The sequence below is a fragment of the Drosophila albomicans genome, chromosome X (genome assembly GCF_009650485.2).
Source record: "Drosophila albomicans strain 15112-1751.03 chromosome X, ASM965048v2, whole genome shotgun sequence".
NCBI lineage: Eukaryota > Metazoa > Arthropoda > Insecta > Diptera > Drosophilidae > Drosophila > Drosophila albomicans.
Window position 1 is genome coordinate 22,166,601 of NC_047627.2, and position 20,770 is coordinate 22,187,370.

A 20,770-nucleotide genomic window follows, 5' to 3' on the forward strand; every position below is an offset into this window, starting at 1 on the left:
TACCAATATGAGTGTTGATATATATTTGATAATTTTAGATACCAGCAAATGTAAATAACAAGCAGAGGTATTTATCTCCACCATCATACGAGGGATCTAGATCTTAGAGACTAAAATACGACTAAGATCGTGCGGTAAAACAGGAGAGTTCTAAGTCTTCATTCACCAGTAGCTGAATCCCATTACACATTTCGATACTCAAATAAAATATTATAATTTGTTTATTTATTCTGTATACATACTTGCCATCATTCTTGTTTTATTCTTATTTTGTAAATGAGTGACTTGACTCACTCGACAAAACAATATTATTTACATACTATACATTCACATTCATAATAGACATAACAGACAATATATTAATTTCACAATCACCTAGTAAAAACCAAACAAATATTGAAAACAAGAACATTCTAGACCCATCTGCCTATATAATTGGCACGTCGAGTATTTTAATGTGCGCATTGAAACTCCAGTAGGAGCTATTGAATACAACGTTCTTAACATACATGTTTCAAGTATCATTCACTAATATTTCAGAGTTATAGATCGTTTACCTAATAAAACTGTTTCTAATCGAAAACATCAGAACTTTGCAGTCTTCTACCAGACCACAAGGCTTACAAATAACTGTTCTTTTAGAATGTAAGAAGTGTAAACTAAGGAATCACTGAAATCCACAGAGAAAGTATGCTAACTCAATTATCATATTTGGTATGGTGATTTTCAATTGGGTTTGAATACAGACGAAATATAATAGAATCAATTAGAAATTAAGATTTAAAATTGCACATTTGTAATATTTTTTTTTATATTTTAGAACGTGTTGCATGGAAACAAAGTATAATAAAGATGTACGATCTAGTAGTCGACCTTGCAAGACAAGCAGCTGTCCTTCATAGGCACTATAAATATTGAACTATGTATATGCAACAGAGGGCAGTGCTTTCCTTGTCCTCCACGGTAGATAACAAATTCTTTACTATACTTGTACTATACTATAACATACAACTTAAGGCAAGATCGACACGGAGTTCGACAACATCCACACGATGACGGAAGAACAGACTGACATGATAACTTACTACTACAGTACATAGGAAACTTTCGACTGTTATATAAATTTGCGCAACGTTATTCAATTACCGTGGTATGTTAACTAAATAGACTAATTTTATTTGTATATTGACTATAACTAGTGATCTTCTATGTGTGTTGAAAGTAATATTCCACCGTTCGATGCCTGATGTGTATAATAAATAGCCCTTGCATCCTACACCTCATCGTCGCTAGTTTGAGGGCACAAGACCTGCTCCTGCCACCAATCGTGGACCTCATAGACCGCGTTTGCCTGATTATTGAACGGTAGCAGTTTGCCACTGCCACCAATTAGCTGGCTCATCATGGCCGAGGAACTGCTGAGGACGCCATGATGATGCGGGTGTTGATGCTGATGCTGATGGTGATCTCCATAGCCATGTAGAGCGGCGGTAGCAGCTACCGTTTGATTGATGATCGGATAGTGAAACTGGCCAATTTCACTGAAAATCGTCGATGACTTGTTCGTGTCGCGCTGTTTGCCCAGCTGTCCCAATTGTGCCACATGTGGCAATGTGGTCATTGAGTTCTTCTTCCGCTGTTGACTGCTAATATGCAATCGCTCCTTATCGCTCAACGTCGATCGCTGCTGCGGATCACTTGAAGTGGGCGCCAAAAACTTACGTCCCGCCGAGCTGCCGGTGGAATCACTTCGGTTGAGGGCATAACTCCGCTTTCCACCCACCGCCATTACGTGACGCACCCCGGTGGCGTGGACATCGGAATGGGTTAAGACAATCGCGGCACTGCTATTGGCATCCTTCTCATCGTTCTCCGTTGAGCTCAAAGTGGGCGAGAAGGCATCGCTGGTGGGCGGACAGGTGCCGGCAACCGCACCACTTATTGTACTAATCGCTGATTTGTCCAGCACTCCGCTGGGTGCCAAATCCTCTTGTACGTTCGGTCGCATCACCGACTGCTCGTTCGTGGCACGCAGACCGGCAATCAATGAGTTTTGTTGCTTCTAAAAAAACACAAGCCAAATATTATGAATGCATATTTAGGGTACAAATTGCATTGCAACTTACACTGGCGTTTTGTGCACGTATCTTTTTGAGGCAGCCTTCCAGCCAGGTACGTATAGTCATTTTAGCTACTTCCTCCTCCACCAGGTATTCGAATTCCTCACGAGCCAGCAACTCCTCTAGCTGTAATGCTTTTCGAATGTCCACCGATCGATACGAAAGCATGCTGAAAATCCATAATGAATTGAATGATATGTATGCAAATAAAATAGTATTTATGCGACCTACTTGATAACATCGTGGAATGTTACATCCTCGCCATTATGCAGCTTGTCCAGTTCATAGCACATGTATTTGAATAACAACCGATCCTTTTGCGGATCGCACTCGAGGCGACCTTTCAAGAGTCGCAAAATGAACTTCACCCGACGCACAGGAATAACACCCCGCTGATGAATATCGACAATGTTCCAGGTGTTTTGAAAGTTACGTATGTCTGCATAGGACAACAGGGCATCCTCTTCATTTGAGTAGAATAATGAAAAGTTCTCCATGATAATAGCTGCAAATAAGATGAAAAATTATTGAATGTACGACTCGTATATACATATGTAGAACAGTTGACTGGTGTTACTGACCCACAAGTAGATTGAGTACAATGTACGTGATGATCACGTAAAATGTGCAAAAATATATCAAGCTTGCTGTGAAATTGCCGCAATCGGTTTCCCAGTAATTCCCACCAAGCGTACAATATGGTGGCTGAACCATACAATCGTGCATGATTTTATTCCAATCCTCGCCGGTAACGATCCGAAATAACATTGCGACGCCAGTCACCGGGGATCCAAAGTTCGCTCGCCGTCCAATACCTTCTCCATACTTTACAGTACCTGGAACAACCAATCCTCATTAGCGAATACTCTACAGATACCTCACTCAGTATAGGGTACATACCAAATAATATTGTCCCAGCCAGCGCGTAGAAGAAGACCAAGAGAAACATTCCGAAAATGATGAAGAAAGATTTGCACACTGAGACACCAACCGTTAGCATCAGCATTTTCAACGTTGTATGTTTACCAGTTATAGTAAAGAAACGCAGGATAACTACCATAAAACCAAAAAAGTATGACAAATCATTCTAAAAGGAAATAATAATCATAAAAGATCAGATGAAAGAGAATAAGAAAGAAAATAAGATTATTATTATCATTAGTATTAGAAATATTGTATTGCATTGTACTTTTCTTGCGATTTAATAAAATACACTAACATATAGCGACTTACCCTGAGAATTGTCTGCAATATGATCCAGATGACGCCAGCAACCGTTACAAGCAGATCGTAGCGATTGCGCCTGGACTGCCAGTAGCCCCGAGGTGTGAAGGCAATGTTCTTCATCACAACTTCAACAACAAACACAAAGGTGAGCACGGCGCTAACAATAACCAAACGCTCCGTGTGCACCTCTCCTTTAATCCACTGCAAATAGCGAGTTCGGGTTAGATTTAATTAAGGGCTGGCTATATTTTTTGCTGTGAACTCACTGTTATAGATAACAACATACTGTTGATCAAGACGACCACAGCAATGACACGCTTGAAGATAATGTGCTGCGTAATGTCGTAGGTAAAGGCACGAATCTTTCGACCATCTGGTCGCGGTGGCAAATGCAGAGGCTGAGCGATCTTGAGACGCTTCTTCAAGTCACACCATCGCCTCTGGTCAACAGTTAACAGCGCTGTGCCTTTGTTCTCCGAGTAGTTTGCGATAACAACACCCACAAAGAGGGTTAAACCAATCATGCAACCCAAGAATATGTAGATGTGGATGTAGATAGCATGAATCTAAAAAATGATCGATACAAATCAATTTGAATAGGCGGGGTATTAGGCTAATGATTTTCTTCTGAATTACCGGTCCAACAACTTTAATAAGAACATCGCGAACATCCAACCAACCCTTGAAAGACAACACCTCGAACAAGGTTAACATCGCATCCCCAATGTTGTCGAAATTGAAGCGACGAGGATTCGCCCAGACGCGTGGCACCAACATCGCCGGATACGACTCATCTGGTCCCGGAGTCAGCTTCATTTTGGTCACAAAGACACGTCGCATAAAAACGCCAACACAATCCTCTCGCCGCAGTATCGTCGGATCATTGCAACGCGCCAAACGTCCACCATACAATTGCACCCCATAGCTGGCAAATATGAACATCAGTAGAATGAGCAGAGTGGATACCAATAAGATCTCTTTGAAGCCTCGGCACAGTTCATAGACAACTTTTCTCATATGCGGCACCAGCGTGAAGATTCTCAGAGGTCGGACGCAGCGTAGAATCATCAACAGTTGAGCGGCCGAATTTGTGGGTATATTGTGTGGCATCCAGCAAAGAAACGACGTGGACACCACATAAATGAATACATCCAATGCGGCAGCTACATCCTTAATGTAAGCCTTGGGCGTAAAGAACAATCCATCGGCGAGAATTTTGAGCGCGAGCTCCAGGCTCATAAATATGACGAATCCATATTCGGCTATTTGAAGTGTGGGATGATCCATTAGACGATAACTGGGTGTCTCGAACATCATGGATATGCATGAAAGTGTGGTGGCAAAGATCATCACCCAGTCCAGATAGGTGACCAAACCAAGAAAGTTGCTAAAAAGTGCAAATTAAATAAAAATAATATTAAAATAGCTATTCATAGTGTAATTCTTTGTTATCAATAGCCAAATGTAACGATGATACAGTATAATTTCGTTAAATTCACCGATTGTACATTTTGATACCTTAACTGCATTGCACTTAAGTGCACCTTTTGAATATTCTCATGTTGTTGCGCATTGAAGACATTTAAGTGCACAAGGAAGACAATTACTTAAAGTCGTAGTATGTAGATTGTTTACGTTACTTGTTTGTACTTTCAGATAGCTCACATAAGTGCGTATTTTGTCAGATAAATGCTTAGTAATTAACTAAAAGTCATCCCAAAACTATGTGAATTTTAGCTGCACTTATCGACATTTTACTGTAGACGAATTCGTTATTCAGTCAACCCATGGCATTAGCAACTTACTGCAAACTCTTGTACTGCACTTTGCGCTCCTTCCCTGTCAGTGGATCTTTAAGCCTCGCATCGTATCGGGCATGCACGATCTTTTGGCATATCTTGCGAAAGCGACTCTCGCGCGGCACCAGGAACAGCGGTGTGTCAAAGAACGGATGATTCTCTCTTAGGTCCTCCTCCCGCTGATTGCGTCGCATCTCGGCCTGTTGCCGTTTCGCCTGCAGCAGCTTGATGTCCAAGTCGTGAGGCCGAGCCCGACCAGAATTGGCGCGCGGAGCGGCCGCAATGTCACCGTTCTCCATGAGATGCTCATAGGTCTGCTTCAGCTTGATCGAGCCAGAACGTACGCTGCGACGTATGGAGCGTGATCCAAATCTGTGAATTTGTAGCGCACAACACATCAAACGAATCATGGGCCACCCATGGGCAACATGGGTACTTACTTCTTCTGATCCACCCGCCACGGCTTCGAATGCGTTATCGTGCCCTGTGACTTGAGGCCTCCTTTGGTGCCCACCACTGGCAACATGGCTGAGTCGCCCAACATAAGACGTTGATTGTTGCTATCGCTGTAATTTCGAATTGGAAATCAAATTAGAAACGTAATCATTCCATTGTGCATCCGATATTTACTTAATTATGTGAGTGATGGCCAACTTGCGTAGGCTACTGCCAGCAGCTCGCACCTTGGCGGTTTTGTTCATAATGCGCACAGGTTTTTGCTTGCGGAACACAACATTGGACTCCCAGCATTCGGACATGGGCCGCTTGCAACTCTCTACCATTGATGGATCATCGGTTTCCAGTTCGATGACAAAGTGCTTCATGAAACTCTCGCGTACCTTGGGGAGCATGAAATCGTTTGGGATGCGATGCAGTATTGTCATTTGTGGCGAGTCCGGAAACTTTTCGAAGATGCGCAATCGGAAAGGCAGCGTCTCTTTAATTTCAGCACTTTGCTCACGAAACTTGAGCTGTTTCAGCTTCTTGATATCCTCGTCCAACTCCAAGTTATCCAAAATAACCGCCACGAAAAGACTGAGCACGATGAGTGTGACAAACAGATGGTAAAGTATGAAATAGACGGCAACCAATGGCGTCAGGGTTTTACTCGTTCGTATCATTGTCTCGTCCATGACCTCTACCCACGCCTCTTGCGTGAGAATCTGGAACATGCTCATGAAGGCTTCGGGGAACGATTCGAACTTGGTGAAATCGCAGAGGAAGCAAAACAATTGCATTGAAATGCTCGAGCTAATGATCAGCAAACACATAGTGAATATAATCAGCGAACCAAGTTTTTTGCCAGGCCCAAAGATCTTGTAGACAAAGCCCTCCAGCATTGGCGATGCCTTAATCAGTCGCACCACCCGCAACACTTGGAAATACGTCAATCCTGACAAATAGAAAATGGGAACTATATGCAGCGTGGTGCCAGCGGCCAGCAACAATTCAAATTTGTGTATCGAATGCTTATAGTAACCGCGCCACCCTAGACAGTAGATCTTGAACAGCGTTTCCAGATCGAGCAGGCATGTGAATGCCACCTCAATGTAGTAGTATCTCTCGTAGAATATGTGACGTGGTCGTCCATCATGCTTGAAGGCCATCGTGGCAGTCACAATGCCGTTGGCCAGAATCACGGTCATGACGAGCATCCGAAAGTACGGAGATCGAAGAATGGCATGACACGTCTCGGGCGCCAATCCGCCGTGTTTATTGTCATCGATGGTGACCAGTCGCCAGCCGGAATCGTTGCCGCTAAGTATCTGCGAGGCAGCGGTCTTTTGTATGTGTCCCCGGGCTCCCCACATCTGCTGGAACTGCACGCGTATCTCGTTGAATGTCTCCGTGATCACGGCTATGAAAACGTTCTTCACCAGCCAGGCGAGGAAGAATATCATTGTGCTGAAGTAGAAAGCTGCTCGCCAAGCGGGTAGCGAATCGATAGCTCGGTACATTATGAAAACCCAGCCCTCTTGTGATGCGGCCTGATAAACGGTGAAAATACTTGTGGCAATGTCCTCGAACCCATTAAAGCCAATCACGTAGCTGCTCAGGAAGTCCATCTTCATACACCGCATGCCTGGCGAACACTGATAACCCGAGTCAGGATCCATCGAACAGAATGTGTCTGGTATGGCCAGCGAGTTGATCGTTAGTACTCTGTCAATAAACAGGACGTATTGATTTTAATATATATATGTAAATTATATAGATAACAAGATTTTGTCATTGCAGGGATGTCATGCAATACACAGCGATTGATATATTTACGGTATCAAATATACAAGAATCGAAATCGGACAATTTATAGTGCAGTATATAAGGATTAAGAAGCCTTCGGATATATTTGTATTTAAAGGGTGATTTCTCTACTACATTTAAGCTAAAACTCATAAATAAACAGAATTCGTATCCACATATGTTTTCGATTTCAGATTTGTTTTCGATTGCAGACCTGATATGTTGGTGGTATTACTTACGGTCTGCCCAGTATATCGTACTCCGTATTGTTCATCACACAGTGATTTTTCAGCTCGCCAAAGAACTGCACTCCCAGCAGTCCATACAATGACATGAAGAATAAAAAGAATAGCGTCACATTGTAAATTTGCTGACTCGATCGTCTGAAAATTGGAAGAACAAAATAATGATAAGGATTCGTGGTTGTTCGTTTGCCAAACATAGTGGATATTTACTTGAAAATTTGATTGATGCGACTCTTGGGCATACTAAATTTAAGGAAAACTCTCAGAAAGCGTATCATAATTAGTGGTCGAGGGGCCCGCATTATAGATAGATACGAGAATCTGGAAAAGAAAAGTACATGTGTGACATCGAAATATGTAAATGTAAATTAAATAAAACATTCACGAAATATAAAAGAATTTTCTTCACAATCGTGATCTTCCAGTTATACATTCGTCGATAAACACTTTATTACAAATTCTTCTCATTTCATAAAATGTGAATAAAAGTTTCCATTTAATACTAAAAAATCTCGTGTTTGCTTCTCTTCAACTTACTTTGCCACAATTTCAAGAACTTCAAAGATTTGCAGTATGATGGAGACCCACAGAAAGCTGACCATGGAAGCATCGAACTGACACCAATGATCCTTAAGATATGGCACTTCACCCTGCAAAGCATACAATACACACAGTTTCATACTATTGGCAAACAAATCGATCGAGATCGTTGACTCACATGCAGAACGCCCCGAATGTGCATTTTGGCAATCATCTCGGCTGTGAAGAGAACTGTGACAGCTGTGTCCGACACGAATGTGATGTACTGCAGCGACGGATACCGCTCGAATGTCTTCGGTGTGTTGAGTGAAACGGATGCCAGCGAGACCAAGGCACACAAACGCATCAGACGACGCACCCACAGCTTGTTGACCCACTCGATGTCGGCACTTTCGTTCAGCGATTCCTCCGGTCCGTAGTCGGCCAAAAAGGGCTCGCCACCCTTGAGGCTCTGCTTGCGACCCAACATTATTTTATTGCCAATTCCCGTCGCAATGCCCAGTCCAATGGGCGGCACACCCGTAATGGCAGCGCTGCCCACAGTGCTGCTGATGCCGCCACAGATCCCCATGCCAGCTGTGGCTGCCCCACCGCCCAGGCCACCAATGCCGCCCAGCAGATTGAGGCCTCCGCCCCCAACGCCGCCCACAGGGCAGACCGTGGCGCCTGCTCCATTGTTGTGAGCCGCATTGTTGACGATCGTCGGACCAACTGCTCCCACTGCGTTCGATGTTGTCCCACCAACTAGACCTGCAAGCACAAAGCATTTTTATTATACTTATTGTATAATACTAAAAAACGTCATTTTAAAATTCAATGGTTAAAATCGCAAAAAAAAGAGTACCGGCTAATTTGGAGATATCTTTGTCTGAAGAAAAACAATGTATGGAGCACAAATTAAATGTGAATCTTAGGGGAGTATTTAGAAATAATATAATATATAATAATATAATAAATAATATAATGCTGATTTATTTTGTTTATTCCAAAATCAACTATATTTTTAAATAGATATTTATGAAAATGGAAAATAGATCGACCAGATTAAAATTCTATGTATTCTTTCTAAGAAGTCAACATAAAGAAATTTAATTTAATAAAGAATGTAATATAGAAAAGAAAATATTTTTTAAATTCCAACATCAACTAAATTTGTAGATAAATGATTGAACACTAAATAAACCAGATTGACATGCGATGTATTGCTCTAAAAAGTGAACATAAAGAGTAAAACAAATATGATCTAGCTAAAATATGATATATGTAGGTTAAGTACATATCATATAATGTAGTGTAGTTTAGTGTTGTACCTCCAACCGTCTGCTGCATTCCGAAAGCGGTGCTGCTGCTGCCGCCACCACTGCCGCTGCCTGAGTTCACAATGTTTGCCGTTGGACTGTTAAGCGTGCTAGCCGCATCTTGTCGTGTCCCCAATCCGTTGCCAGGACTGCTTCCCGGCGATGGATTGAAGTTGAAATGGCTAGCTAGCTGCTGCTGTTGCTGCTGCTGCTGCGAGCTTCGCAGATGAGCGTGCTGATTTTGATTTTGATGAGGATTTGATAGCGATAATGAATGCTGATGCTGCTGTTGCGGTGTCAAGCTGTTGCCACTGGAGGAGCTGGTGCTTGCCGTCGCTGGCGTCGTTATCCCACTGGCCGAGTGAAAATTAACGCCACCTCCCGTGCGTTTATTTCTTGCAGCTGCACCCAAGCGTCGAATCTGTAAGCGGTCAATCATTCATGCAGCGCATACTGGTCCTAGCTGGGCCGTAGTTAATTGTCGCTGGGTTCGAGAGAAACAAATTCGAATTACATGTTTGCATTTGTACCCTCAAGTATTTATGTAGGTGCATGTACTCCACATGCAAGATAGTCGCGATTGATACTTTCATCTTCAATCATGTAAACACGTGTGCAACAAAATGTACCCAATCTGGTACGTTTGCTGCAAATTTGTACCTAAGCTGGTGCGTGTTTTGTTTCCATTTGTGTGTACTTTAATTAATATACATATTTGTTAATATTTGTGTAAATGTTTATTTTGTGCATTTATTATTCTTATGTGTTCTCGAAAGAGAACAGAATTCGGAACATATGTAATGTGATCGTGGATAGCACGGTTGCCACAATTGGTACATTTGATGTTGTATGGCATTTGTTATTACTATTTCATGAAAACGTGCTATATAATTCATGAAAGTATGTATCGAATAACTACACTACTTAACACGTTTAGGTATTAAAGTGTGTGTATGAAAGTAGAATTATTTGAATATTATCGAATGGTACATTTAGTTCATCTTTTTCACCATGCATTTTAAATTAAATTTTAATGTTAATAGCGTTTTGATTTGCAATTAGCTTTTATTGGTTGTGCTTTTGCTCGTCGACGAAAATTTGTAAACATTTGCGCTATAATTGCTTTATTGCAAATGTTAAATATGCCAAAGATTTTGATGTGACAGCGGTGGTATAGACTTGTTCATATGTATATATATCATTTGCCAATTACTATATATACTATACCTACGTATTGAACAAAGGGACAATTAGTTAAAGTATTCTCTGTCAATATTTATATTTGAACAGTTGCCGATGCGAAAAAGTTTGCACCGAACAACCCTCATGACCCGAATACGAGAGCGGCAAATACATACATACGCATGTATATGTATATGTATACAGTATAGACGTACACATAAACAAAATGCACACACACACACCTATATGCAAAACTATGTATGAAGATTAGGACATTTTATTAATTTTTATATCATCTTAAATAACAGCAAAAGTTTTGTTATTTCACTTTATAATATTATTATTTATTTTTTATTTATTTCACTTTATAATATTATTACTATTCATGAATCTTTATGCAGGAAAAAAGTCCTTTGTTTTCATTGAGGGATTACGAAGTATTCCTTGTTTTATTTCACTACAGTTTTTCGAGCTTGTGTTGATAAATTTGCCCCAATTATATGCCACTTGAATTTACTTTTAATGCTCCAGATGACAATACCAAAACAACAATGTACGCCAAAGCTCCAACTTTACGAATTCCTTAATTTCGATATGTATATTTGAATACATTTGCTGCTACTCGCTGATAATATTAACAATAACTACGAATTCGAATCGCACATTTTAAGAGCTTCTAAATATTGTAACAAAAGCACAGCGAACAAGATACAATGACTAACGAGTCAGAGACGAGCACATTCACACAGGCAGGCAATACCTTAATCAAGCAACTGTCCAACACTTAAATTTTGCCATCCTCCCAGTTGGCGATTAGTGATGCTAATTTGGCTTTTTCTTCGCTAAATTAAATTATTAAGTTGCATTAATTATAGCGAGTTTATTGGAGCACCTACTTAAATGTGGAAGCTAATCATAGAAGAATCTGCGAAATCTGCGGAATTAGCAAGTAATTGTAATTTGAAGTTTTGCTTAATCCATTATCATTTTTTTCTAAATTAAAAAAATAATCATTGTATATTTTAAGACTTTTTGATTTCACATGCTCCGGAGAACATTTATTAAATTTTATTAAGTAAAAAATTGTATAAATAATTATAATTAATAATAATAACGAAACAAATCTGTATTGACATTTAGATAGGAGTCAGTTAACCATTTGAGCTTTTTTAATAAATTGCATGATTTGTATTTTATACAATTAATTCATATTAACATATAATATAAAAATACATATTTATGTGTAATGTTTTGATTTGAAATAATAGGAAAAATTACGTAGGTTGATCATTTAGTTTACTTTATTTTCACTTTAAGCATTTTTAACTAAAAATTATCCAACTTAAAGTAAAACATAAGCATTACTTGAACTTTTCAGCGAAAATACACATGCGTATATTTATTTAGTATTACCTTCCAGTATTGAGAAAGCACTTAAAATAAAGTTTAGCTAGGAAAAGTTCAGCTAAGGAATCTAGCTGTTTATGGCAAATTTTGCACAGGCTCATCCTGGCATAAATGAAGAAGAAGCAGAGTTAGCAACACTGTCCGGAGTCTGCGCATTCGCGAACGCATGCAATGGGTCGATGAATGACAACATGAAACGGGACAACAGAGACGAGTCCATTGTACTGTATACAAGTAGAACGTGAGTTTTCAGTAAACAAAAAAGTAAAAAATGGGCGCCACGGCCTCGTGTAAGAAATCCACAGGCCCAGGCTATTCCGATGGTGACGATGCTGTCTACCGCAAATGCCAAGAGCTAAAGGCAAGTCCTGTATATGAGAATTTTACGTAACCTATTCGAGACAATAACCCAGTAATGTATGCATGTACTCATATATTGAACACAGATGGAACGCTGGATACAAATGCACTACCAGATCAAGCAGCGGGAACAGGCGCTGGCCATTGCCCAGCATAGGGAGCTCTTCTACTGGCTGAGTGGCTTCTACTTAAGCGCCTTATACGGCTGTGCCAGCTACTACCAACGGGTGAAACGAGCCTCAGCATTGGCGCCTCTGCTGCCGCTTACCTTTGTGATGGGCTACTACACTGACTGGGCTTATGGCAGTAAGCTACATCGCATTCAGGGTGAGTAATATCAATCATCTTGTTTGCTATCACTTCATTTTTTTCTTTGTTTGTTTTTTTTCTATTCAGCTGAAGCAAATATGATAATGGAACATGAAGAAGAATTGCTGCATTGGCCAGGTGGACTTCCCACTGTCTCTAGCATTGATGAAGCTCGCGTTGAAGTTGAGATGGAAAAGAAGATGCATCCGCATCACATGTAGACACCGACCTCACGGTTGGTCTGTCTGCCTGCCTGACTCAATATTAACATAATTGTACTCCATATGTACAAGTGTTTCAACAAATTTATATTAACTCGTATATTTATATTGCTATTACGAGTGTACTTCGCTTGTGTAACAATTTGATGCTCAACAATAATTCCGTTAAGAATGTAACTCAATTTTTTTAATATATAAGTCCAAAATCGATGCATTAATTCTCTCTTTCGCCAACAAATAGTTTGAGGGGTTTTCGGTAGTAGACTATACATAATTAATTAATTACATATAATATCATGTTATCCATAAAGACACCAATCGCAATGTGTAGTGTGGCCGAAGGTAAAAGTTAATGGAATCACCTAACACAGTATACCTGAAATATCAAAATGAAAGTCCTGTAATTCATAGCAGAAATCAAGTTTCTGGCAGCACATCCTACATATGTCTAAATCATTATTTCGAAACGCAAAATTAAGTTGTGATCTTGGTTCAGATAGAAATATGCATTTGAAAACCAGGGAAAGAGAGAGAAAGCATGAGGTTCGACTTACCTTCAAAAAGGGATAAGATCAAAAAGAGATAAGTAATTATTCGGCTATGTATGTATTTATGTATGGGGTATAAAAAAGTAATTGTCGCATAACCAAAAAATGCGCCCAGTTATTGATATTTGTATATAAAAATGCAAGGTACGATCAACTCAAGTCAATAGTCGACATGTGCGTCATCCAGTAAGTTATGCTCGATGAGAGCCCGACTCTCCTTTTTAAAGTGAGCCTCACAGAACTCAGCGATTCGGACGCAAGCTTCCTCGATCATAGTCGATGGTACCGTAAGAACAATGCGCACATAACCCGGATACTCGAAACAGCTGCCAGGAAGACAAAAGACGCTCTGCTCGTTAACCAGCTCCTGTACAAAATGTGTGTCGTCCTTGAATTCCGGAAAACGTTCAATGCAGACCCCAATCATCATGTACATCGCTCCGTTTGGCATTATCGGGTTAATACCGCGCACTTGCTTCAACAATTTGTATGCCAATTGGGCATTCGACTGCGAAAAACCAAACTCAAATTAACCAGAAACAATCATGATATTCACAAATAGAGAACTCACGTGAAGCACATCAATTACTCCGTCAAAGTAGCTCTGCGGTGTCTTGGTTAAAATATCAGGCAATGCGCCCTGAATGATCGTATTGGAGCCAAGGATTCGACCACACATATTCTTGAGACCCGTCAGTGCGTTCCCCAGTCGCTTATGCTGATCGTGCACTATAATCCAGCCCATACGCCAACCGGGCACCAAAAAACGCTTGGTCAGACCACCACAGGACAACACTGGCACTTCACGTGTCAAGTTACTAACTGCGACGTGATGTGAGCCTGGAAAGACGAAGTGCTCATAGATCTGCAGAAGAAGAGAAAATTATTATATGTGATTTAAGCACTATGCAATCCAAATGGGAATCTTGTTTTCAAAAATGTACCAAATTAATATACAAAAAAATAATAATAATAATATTTCGTATATTGATAAATGTATTATTAGAGAATTATTTTAAAATACACCGAATTAATATACCAAAATATATAACATTTACCGAAGGCAATTTAGATCGATATAAAATTAGAGTTGACAACTATACATAAATTTTGCACGAGAAGCTGTTAATTTGTTAATTATTAAATAATTGTCGACGTATAACGAATTTATTACAAATGTAAGTAGTTACATCCCTGCAGTTCTGGAGGTGTCGATTGCCCTGGGTAAGTGCTTACCTCGCCGATCACTACATGGGTACTTACTAAAGTGACCCTATAGTAATCGAACGTCGAACCACCGAGTCGACTCGAGTTTGCGATTGGCGCTGGATAAGCGCTTACCTCGTCGATCACTACATGGGTACTTACTAGATTAACCCTATAGTAATCGAACGTCGAACCACCTAGTTAATAAATATATGCGCATTAAAGCATAAGTACAAAATAACGGCAAGCATCGCTTTTGTTTTTGTTATTTTGTGGAAAAAGTATACACAAGTTTAAAGAGAAAACTTCGATTATGCTTTACATCGCTGTTTGTTTACGCGTCTTTGTTTTATTTTGTGCAACTCTTTTACTCAAACACAACTGTGTTTCCTAGATGATGAAATTATTGCAAGCATCCGCGATCAATTATTAGGTGAGTTACTTAAAAAATAATTTATGTATGCATTATATGTTTAATGTGTAAAATATTAAATAAACAGATAATAAAAGAATATCAAGCAGTTAGTATAATGCATAGTTCTACAGTGGAAAGCGACAATGTGCCTAAAGAAGAGGAAGTGGAAATTATGACAGAAAATCTACGTTATGGAAATAATGACAGGGGAATGCGGCCCAAAAAAAGAAGACAATTTCTTTGGTGTTATGATCGGTGAGTATTTTAAAAGATAATTATTTAATAATCATTATCCACTTCAATCTATTAAAACTTTTTGAATCCTTTTTATTTCCAGATTCAATAACTGAGGACCAGTTGAGAAAGGCCTTGCAGCTCCAAAAAAAAAAAAAACGATATTTTAAAACTCAAGGTGCCTTAAAGTAATAAAAGTATTATTAATAAAATAAAGAAAAAATAAAATTAAACAAAAACTGTAATTGTAATTGTAAATGTAAATGTTTTTTAATTTATAATGGCCGACTCTTCAATGGGGTCCGATGTAAGCACTTATTTTACTGACCCTTCAATGGGGTCCCATGTAAGCACTTATTTTACCGGCCGTTCCATGGGGTCTAATGTAAGCACTTATTTTACTGACCCTAATATGTTGCACTATTTCACTAGTTCGTGGTAATCGAGGCGGTGGCGATTGACCCTATTTGCGGACATTTCATACAAAAACGGAAATTAAGAAACGCATGGCTAGACGCCACTTTGTAAGTAGTGAGTGGCTCCTGGTAAGCGCTTATTTCACCAGCAACGAACTAGCGCTCAGAACTGTAGGGATGAGTGCTGTTAGGCTGTGAGCCGAAATTTTTATGTAATTGAACCTGATTAAGAACTGAATTATTTAAATAATCTATCTGGTCAATGGTATCGAAACTTGGTTAAAATTTGGGTTCAAACAGAAGCCAAACTTTTTGATATTTACAGCCGCATTTACACTAGTCTTCCGACTTCATAGCCAAATATGGTAGTTGGCCTGACTATTCACTCACCTCATCAGCAATAATTGGAAGGTAGTGACGCTCACAAATATCGACGAGTTGCATCAGATGTTCTTTATCGAAAACACTACCACACGGATTACTTGGATTGTTGATCAACAGTGCTGCAGTGTTCTCATCAATCAGGCTCTCCAGCTGTTTGAGATCAGCACGCCATTCCAGTTCAGGCAAAAGATCATAATAGCGCACCTCAATGCCCAATCCCTCGGTGAGAGTGTGATACAAACAGAATCCTGGCCGCGGTACTAAAACATTTTGGCCACGATCTGCAAGAGCTAAGATGCAATACTCCAAAGCAGCTGAACAGCCGCTGCAAAGCACAACATCATTGGGATCGATATCTCCATCAATCCGCTGATGTGCACTATACTTGGCCACTGCAACACGTGAAGCCTCGTGACCCTGCGTATGAGCGTATCCATTAAATTTGCCGCTCTCTACAGATTTTAGTACGGCCTTCATGGTTTCATCGGCGGCCTTCAGGTTACCAAAGATAGTGGGATCTCCTGCAATTAGCGTAAGGTTGCTTCAGTAAAAGGGATTTCGAAAACCGCAGAGTTCGACTGAGACAAACTCTTTTTGGTAGAATACAGAAGGAAAAGATTTGTGGCAGTTAAATTGATATATTATATATGAACATTATAAAATATAATTATAAGAAAATATACCATTAGCGTTCAAACTTCAGAATAAAACATCTTCGTTGCACTTGCAACTATAAAATTGTTACTCTTATGCATAGTGTCTAAGTATTTAATCGTGTACGGATTTCCATTTTTATTTTTCTTTCAAAACGATGACATTTAAAATCTACATTTGAACCAAGTATAATATATACAGCTTTTATTGTATATTTCATTCTAAGTGTTATTTCTAATTAGGTTGGCAGATGCAAATCCTAAAACACGCCCGTTTTACACAAAGAACGGATTAACACAAATTGCACTTGCTACTATAAAATTGCTACTCATGATTCTATAAATTTCTTTTCTTTCAAAACGAGGACATTTCAAATCTACATTAATATTTGTATCAAGTTTAATACCTATAGCTTTTATTGTATCTTTCATTCTAAGTATTATTTGTAATTAGGTTGAGAGATGCAAATCCTAAAACACGCCTGTTTTATACAAAGAACGGATTTGTACCAAATTTAATATCTATAGCTTTTATTGTATCTTTCATTCTAAGTATTATTTGTAATTAGGTTGAGAGATGCAAATCCTAAAACACGCCTGTATTATACAAAGAACGGATTAACACAAATTGCACTTGCTACTATAGATTATTTTTTCAAAACGATGACATTTCAAATCTACATTTGTACCAAGTTTAATACCTATTAGATTTTATTGTATTTTTCATTCTAAGTGTTATTTCTAATTAGGTTGACAGATGCAAATCCTAAAACACGCCCGTTTTATACAAAGAACGGATTTGTACCAAGTTTAATACCTATAGCTTTTATTGTATCTTTCATTCCAAGTATTATTTCTAATTAGGTTGACAGATGCAAATCCTAAAACACGCCCGTTTTACACAAAGAACGGATTAACACAAATTGCACTTGCTACTATAAAATTCTTACTCATGATTCTATAGATTTATTTTCTGTCAAAACGATGACATATCAAATCTACATTAATATTTGTACCAAATTTAATATTCATCGCTTTTATTGCATCTTTAATTCTAAGTTATTTCTAATTTGGTTGAGAGATGCAAATCCAAAAACGCGTCCGTTTTATACAAAGAACGGATTAACACAAATTGCACTTGCTACTATAAAATTCTTACTCATGATTCTATAGATTTCTTTTCTGTCAAAACGATGACATTTCAAATCTACATTAATATTTGTACCAAGTTTAATATCTAAAGCTTTTATTGCATCTTTAATTCTAAGTTATTTGTAATAACCATTTACCATTAGGTTGACAGATGCAAATCAAAACATACGCCCATTTTATACAAAGATCGGATTAACACAAATTGAAAAATAAAAAAATAATATATAAATTAAGATCTTTGTTAAATGAATTGCGCATTTTTGAGATTCAATCAAATAAATACCAAATAATTTCGACTTGGCAACACTGCCAAAGCATTTCATGCAAACTCTCTCATCTATCTCAAGCTAAATTCTATATAAATAAATGTGGCTTAAAACTACTTTGTATATCGATATGTTAAGGCTGTTTTCAACTTTAGTGTTATCCTCAAAAATTCATTATGATCTGCTATAATATCTCTAAACTCGTTTAACCCATTCGTTAAAAAAGTTCCCGTCTATCGCTGGGTCGATGATAAGCAAGTGACTATTATACGAAATCAATTTGATTCTTGATCTTGTTTGTTGTTTTTCTCGGAACAGGTGAGACTACATTTTATGCAAATGCATCAAAAACGCGCGCGCACATTGAGAATAACAATAACAATAACAAAATTAATATGTAACAACAACTGTCCAGATCTCGCATTCTCTTAATTTAATACAAATAGTGGTCGGTCCATCTGGCAGTATTGCATAAATTTATTAGAAACTCGCAATTTGCAGGTATCGCTAAACTTTATATTATCGTTAAGTTTTATAACGTTAAAAAATAAATAAATACAGTTATATGTAGTTTGATATTGGCAGATTCCTTTTGTTGTTTTGGTGGAAAAACAGGAAACCGCAAAACTTTCCAAAATTCGAATGTATTGCGATGAAATTGTACCAATAAGCATCTAAGAGTGCTATAATTATGTTACAAATTGTTTTTTTGCAAAACATATTTCATTACAAAATTGTTTTTTAAATTAAAGTGCGTCGCCTTTCTTCACAAAAAAACTTTATCAACTAAGTAAGAGCACTAGTGAAAATGTACCATTTCGGAAAAAATGATTCTTCAAAAAATATACATATCAGTACCAAATGCAACTCATCGGTATTCACTTGTTCACATACACTTGTTGAGATAATCACTTGCTTGTTTCACAAATTTCACTATTTCTATTCGAAATTTCATGTTTATAACATAAAAACAATAATGTTCGTGTTTTTTGTGTGGTGACTGCTGACTACTTACGCACCTATGGAAAGGGGAATCATGGGCTTTAGTGGATTCGGTTTAATTTTGAGTGCCTCAACAATATTTCGGATGCGATTGTGCGTATTAAGGGAAAGTGACGAGCCCTTCACCTTCCAGGCACTTCGAAGCTTGTTGGAGACAACAACAGCATCTTGATTGTGGGCGTGGTGGGTATCCAACTGAAGTTGAGCGATCGATTCATCCACGACATCGACATCGACATTAGGAACTACCGGTGGGGATCCACTTGAAGTATTACGGCTGCCGATGCTGCTCTGATACTTGTAGCCTTCGTTTGCGACACTGCTGGGCATTATCACCAGGCAGGCGGTATGTTTTTTAATCACAAATCAAAACAACAACAGACAAAACAACAAAAAAAAAACACAAGAAGAGAGGAATAAAGCCAATTCGTAGTTGAAATCCAATGCGGCAAGTGAGATTGCTCGTTTCACGTTTCCGATGCGCACAACTCAAATGAAGGTAAAGTTTGTATCCTGTTTTTCATTCCAGACCAGCATTAGAAATTCAATCGGTTGGCTAATGCGCTGTTTGGACGAACGTTTGGCGAAGTGACGATCACGGCGAATTAGGTCGCGGCGAATTCTTGGCTAAAGCAACACTGATTTACTTGGCTGATCTCATAGTGCTTTTATTGGCCTGGCCTGGTCTTGGCTGACTGAACCGTTTAGCCGTATTATTATATACTTACTCGTCTGCGATATACAGTAGTTATCGGTTATATGACGCCCAGCTCATAAGCTCAAAAAACATTCCAATACCAATACAGATTATATACACGAACAGTATGTAAATAAATTTGATTTTGATTTCGTATATCTGCAATTGTCCCTTACTAAATAAATCGGATTAAAGGAGTTTTTTAGTTTCCTACATTGTTAATGCTTAATTAATATTCAAAAATTCCCTATCACCATCGTGTTACATTTTTCAATTGATTGCGCAAAAACTTTCGCATAGCAAGTTTTGCTACATCTTTAATCAGTCATTGCTTGTAAGCTGAAATCACGTTGCGTATAAGCGATATTTACTGTATATACGATATTGATAGCCGAGCTTTCATATGCATATCGCACACAGTCTTACAGCGCAACACGCTTCACGGGAGGGCCGATCCAAAGAACAACAACTAACTACTTCGGCTCCGAAGTCGGGCTTCATTCTGATTTGAATACTGGCACTGGAGAAACAAATATAATACTTATGCATATAAGCAATATGTAGATTTTATAAAAATCTGGTTAGACGAGGAACCAGATTTAAGGTTTGATAAGCACAACCCGCAATGCTTCATAAGCACGAGTTGTCCAGAACATTTTAGGGAAAATACTCTGATTACGATTGAGTAATCTTGTTTGTTTTCGATCTTATAACGATATTCACCAATGCTGATCAACTGCCGATCGGTTTATAATATAATGCGGACAAGCTAGGAAAATAATAGAGTTGTATAACATCAAGAACAGTAAATATGAAAAATCATCGAAATAGGTATAAAAAGGATT

The 20,770-nt window shown here is 38.7% G+C and overlaps 3 protein-coding genes across 5 annotated transcripts; 1 reads left to right on the top strand and 2 right to left on the bottom strand.

Annotated features, from left to right (window-relative positions):
- Window positions 1-1,273: 1,273 nt before the first annotated feature.
- LOC117573784 (sodium leak channel NALCN) lies at window positions 1,274-11,381 on the bottom strand. Of its 3 annotated transcripts, none has more exons than XM_052004344.1 (17): window positions 11,197-11,381; window positions 9,486-9,957; window positions 8,354-8,925; window positions 8,173-8,285; window positions 7,846-7,956; window positions 7,630-7,773; window positions 5,777-7,309; window positions 5,587-5,712; window positions 5,153-5,518; window positions 3,984-4,734; window positions 3,614-3,913; window positions 3,354-3,548; window positions 3,021-3,207; window positions 2,702-2,956; window positions 2,352-2,625; window positions 2,127-2,289; window positions 1,274-2,062 (listed from the first exon to the last, which is right to left on the bottom strand). In XM_052004344.1, exons 2-17 carry the CDS (start codon window positions 9,910-9,912, stop codon window positions 1,274-1,276), a joined length of 6,306 nt encoding a protein of 2,101 aa, XP_051860304.1. In that variant the 5' UTR covers window positions 9,913-9,957; window positions 11,197-11,381. The 3 variants fall into 3 exon arrangements, with proteins under 3 accessions (XP_051860304.1, XP_034113100.1, XP_034113085.1); XM_034257209.2 differs by having other exon boundaries at window positions 5,153-5,491; window positions 11,173-11,381; XM_034257194.2 differs by having other exon boundaries at window positions 11,173-11,381.
- An 839-nt stretch (window positions 11,382-12,220) lies between these two features.
- Window positions 12,221-13,162, top strand: LOC117574349 (plasminogen receptor (KT)). The gene is made up of 3 exons (XM_034258174.2): window positions 12,221-12,423; window positions 12,509-12,749; window positions 12,819-13,162. Exons 1-3 carry the CDS (start codon window positions 12,334-12,336, stop codon window positions 12,950-12,952), a joined length of 465 nt encoding a protein of 154 aa, XP_034114065.1. The 5' UTR covers window positions 12,221-12,333; the 3' UTR covers window positions 12,953-13,162.
- A 386-nt stretch (window positions 13,163-13,548) lies between these two features.
- LOC117574339 (tyrosine aminotransferase) lies at window positions 13,549-19,883 on the bottom strand. The gene is made up of 4 exons (XM_034258163.2): window positions 19,246-19,883; window positions 16,162-16,676; window positions 14,072-14,365; window positions 13,549-14,008 (listed from the first exon to the last, which is right to left on the bottom strand). The coding sequence occupies exons 1-4, from the start codon at window positions 19,556-19,558 to the stop codon at window positions 13,661-13,663; spliced, it is 1,470 nt and encodes a 489-aa protein (XP_034114054.1). The 5' UTR covers window positions 19,559-19,883; the 3' UTR covers window positions 13,549-13,660.
- Window positions 19,884-20,770: the final 887 nt, after the last annotated feature.

Coding starts and splice junctions, on each gene's coding strand:
- LOC117574349 (XM_034258174.2), top strand. CDS start 12,334: ATGGGCGCCACGGCCTCGTGTAAGAAATCCACAGGCCCAGGCTATTCC. Junction 12,424..12,508: donor GCAAATGCCAAGAGCTAAAG/GCAAGTCCTGTA, acceptor TATTGAACACAG/ATGGAACGCTGGATACAAAT. Junction 12,750..12,818: donor TAAGCTACATCGCATTCAGG/GTGAGTAATATC, acceptor TTTTCTATTCAG/CTGAAGCAAATATGATAATG.
- LOC117574339 (XM_034258163.2), bottom strand. CDS start 19,558: ATGCCCAGCAGTGTCGCAAACGAAGGCTACAAGTATCAGAGCAGCATC. Junction 14,366..16,161: donor TTCCAATTATTGCTGATGAG/GTGAGTGAATAG, acceptor CTTCTTCTGCAG/ATCTATGAGCACTTCGTCTT. Junction 14,009..14,071: donor GAGTAATTGATGTGCTTCAC/GTGAGTTCTCTA, acceptor GGTTTTTCGCAG/TCGAATGCCCAATTGGCATA.
- LOC117573784 (XM_052004344.1), bottom strand. CDS start 9,912: ATGATTGACCGCTTACAGATTCGACGCTTGGGTGCAGCTGCAAGAAAT. Junction 7,957..8,172: donor GTTCTTGAAATTGTGGCAAA/GTAAGTTGAAGA, acceptor TTTCTTTTCCAG/ATTCTCGTATCTATCTATAA. Junction 2,290..2,351: donor ACATTCCACGATGTTATCAA/GTAGGTCGCATA, acceptor ATGGATTTTCAG/CATGCTTTCGTATCGATCGG.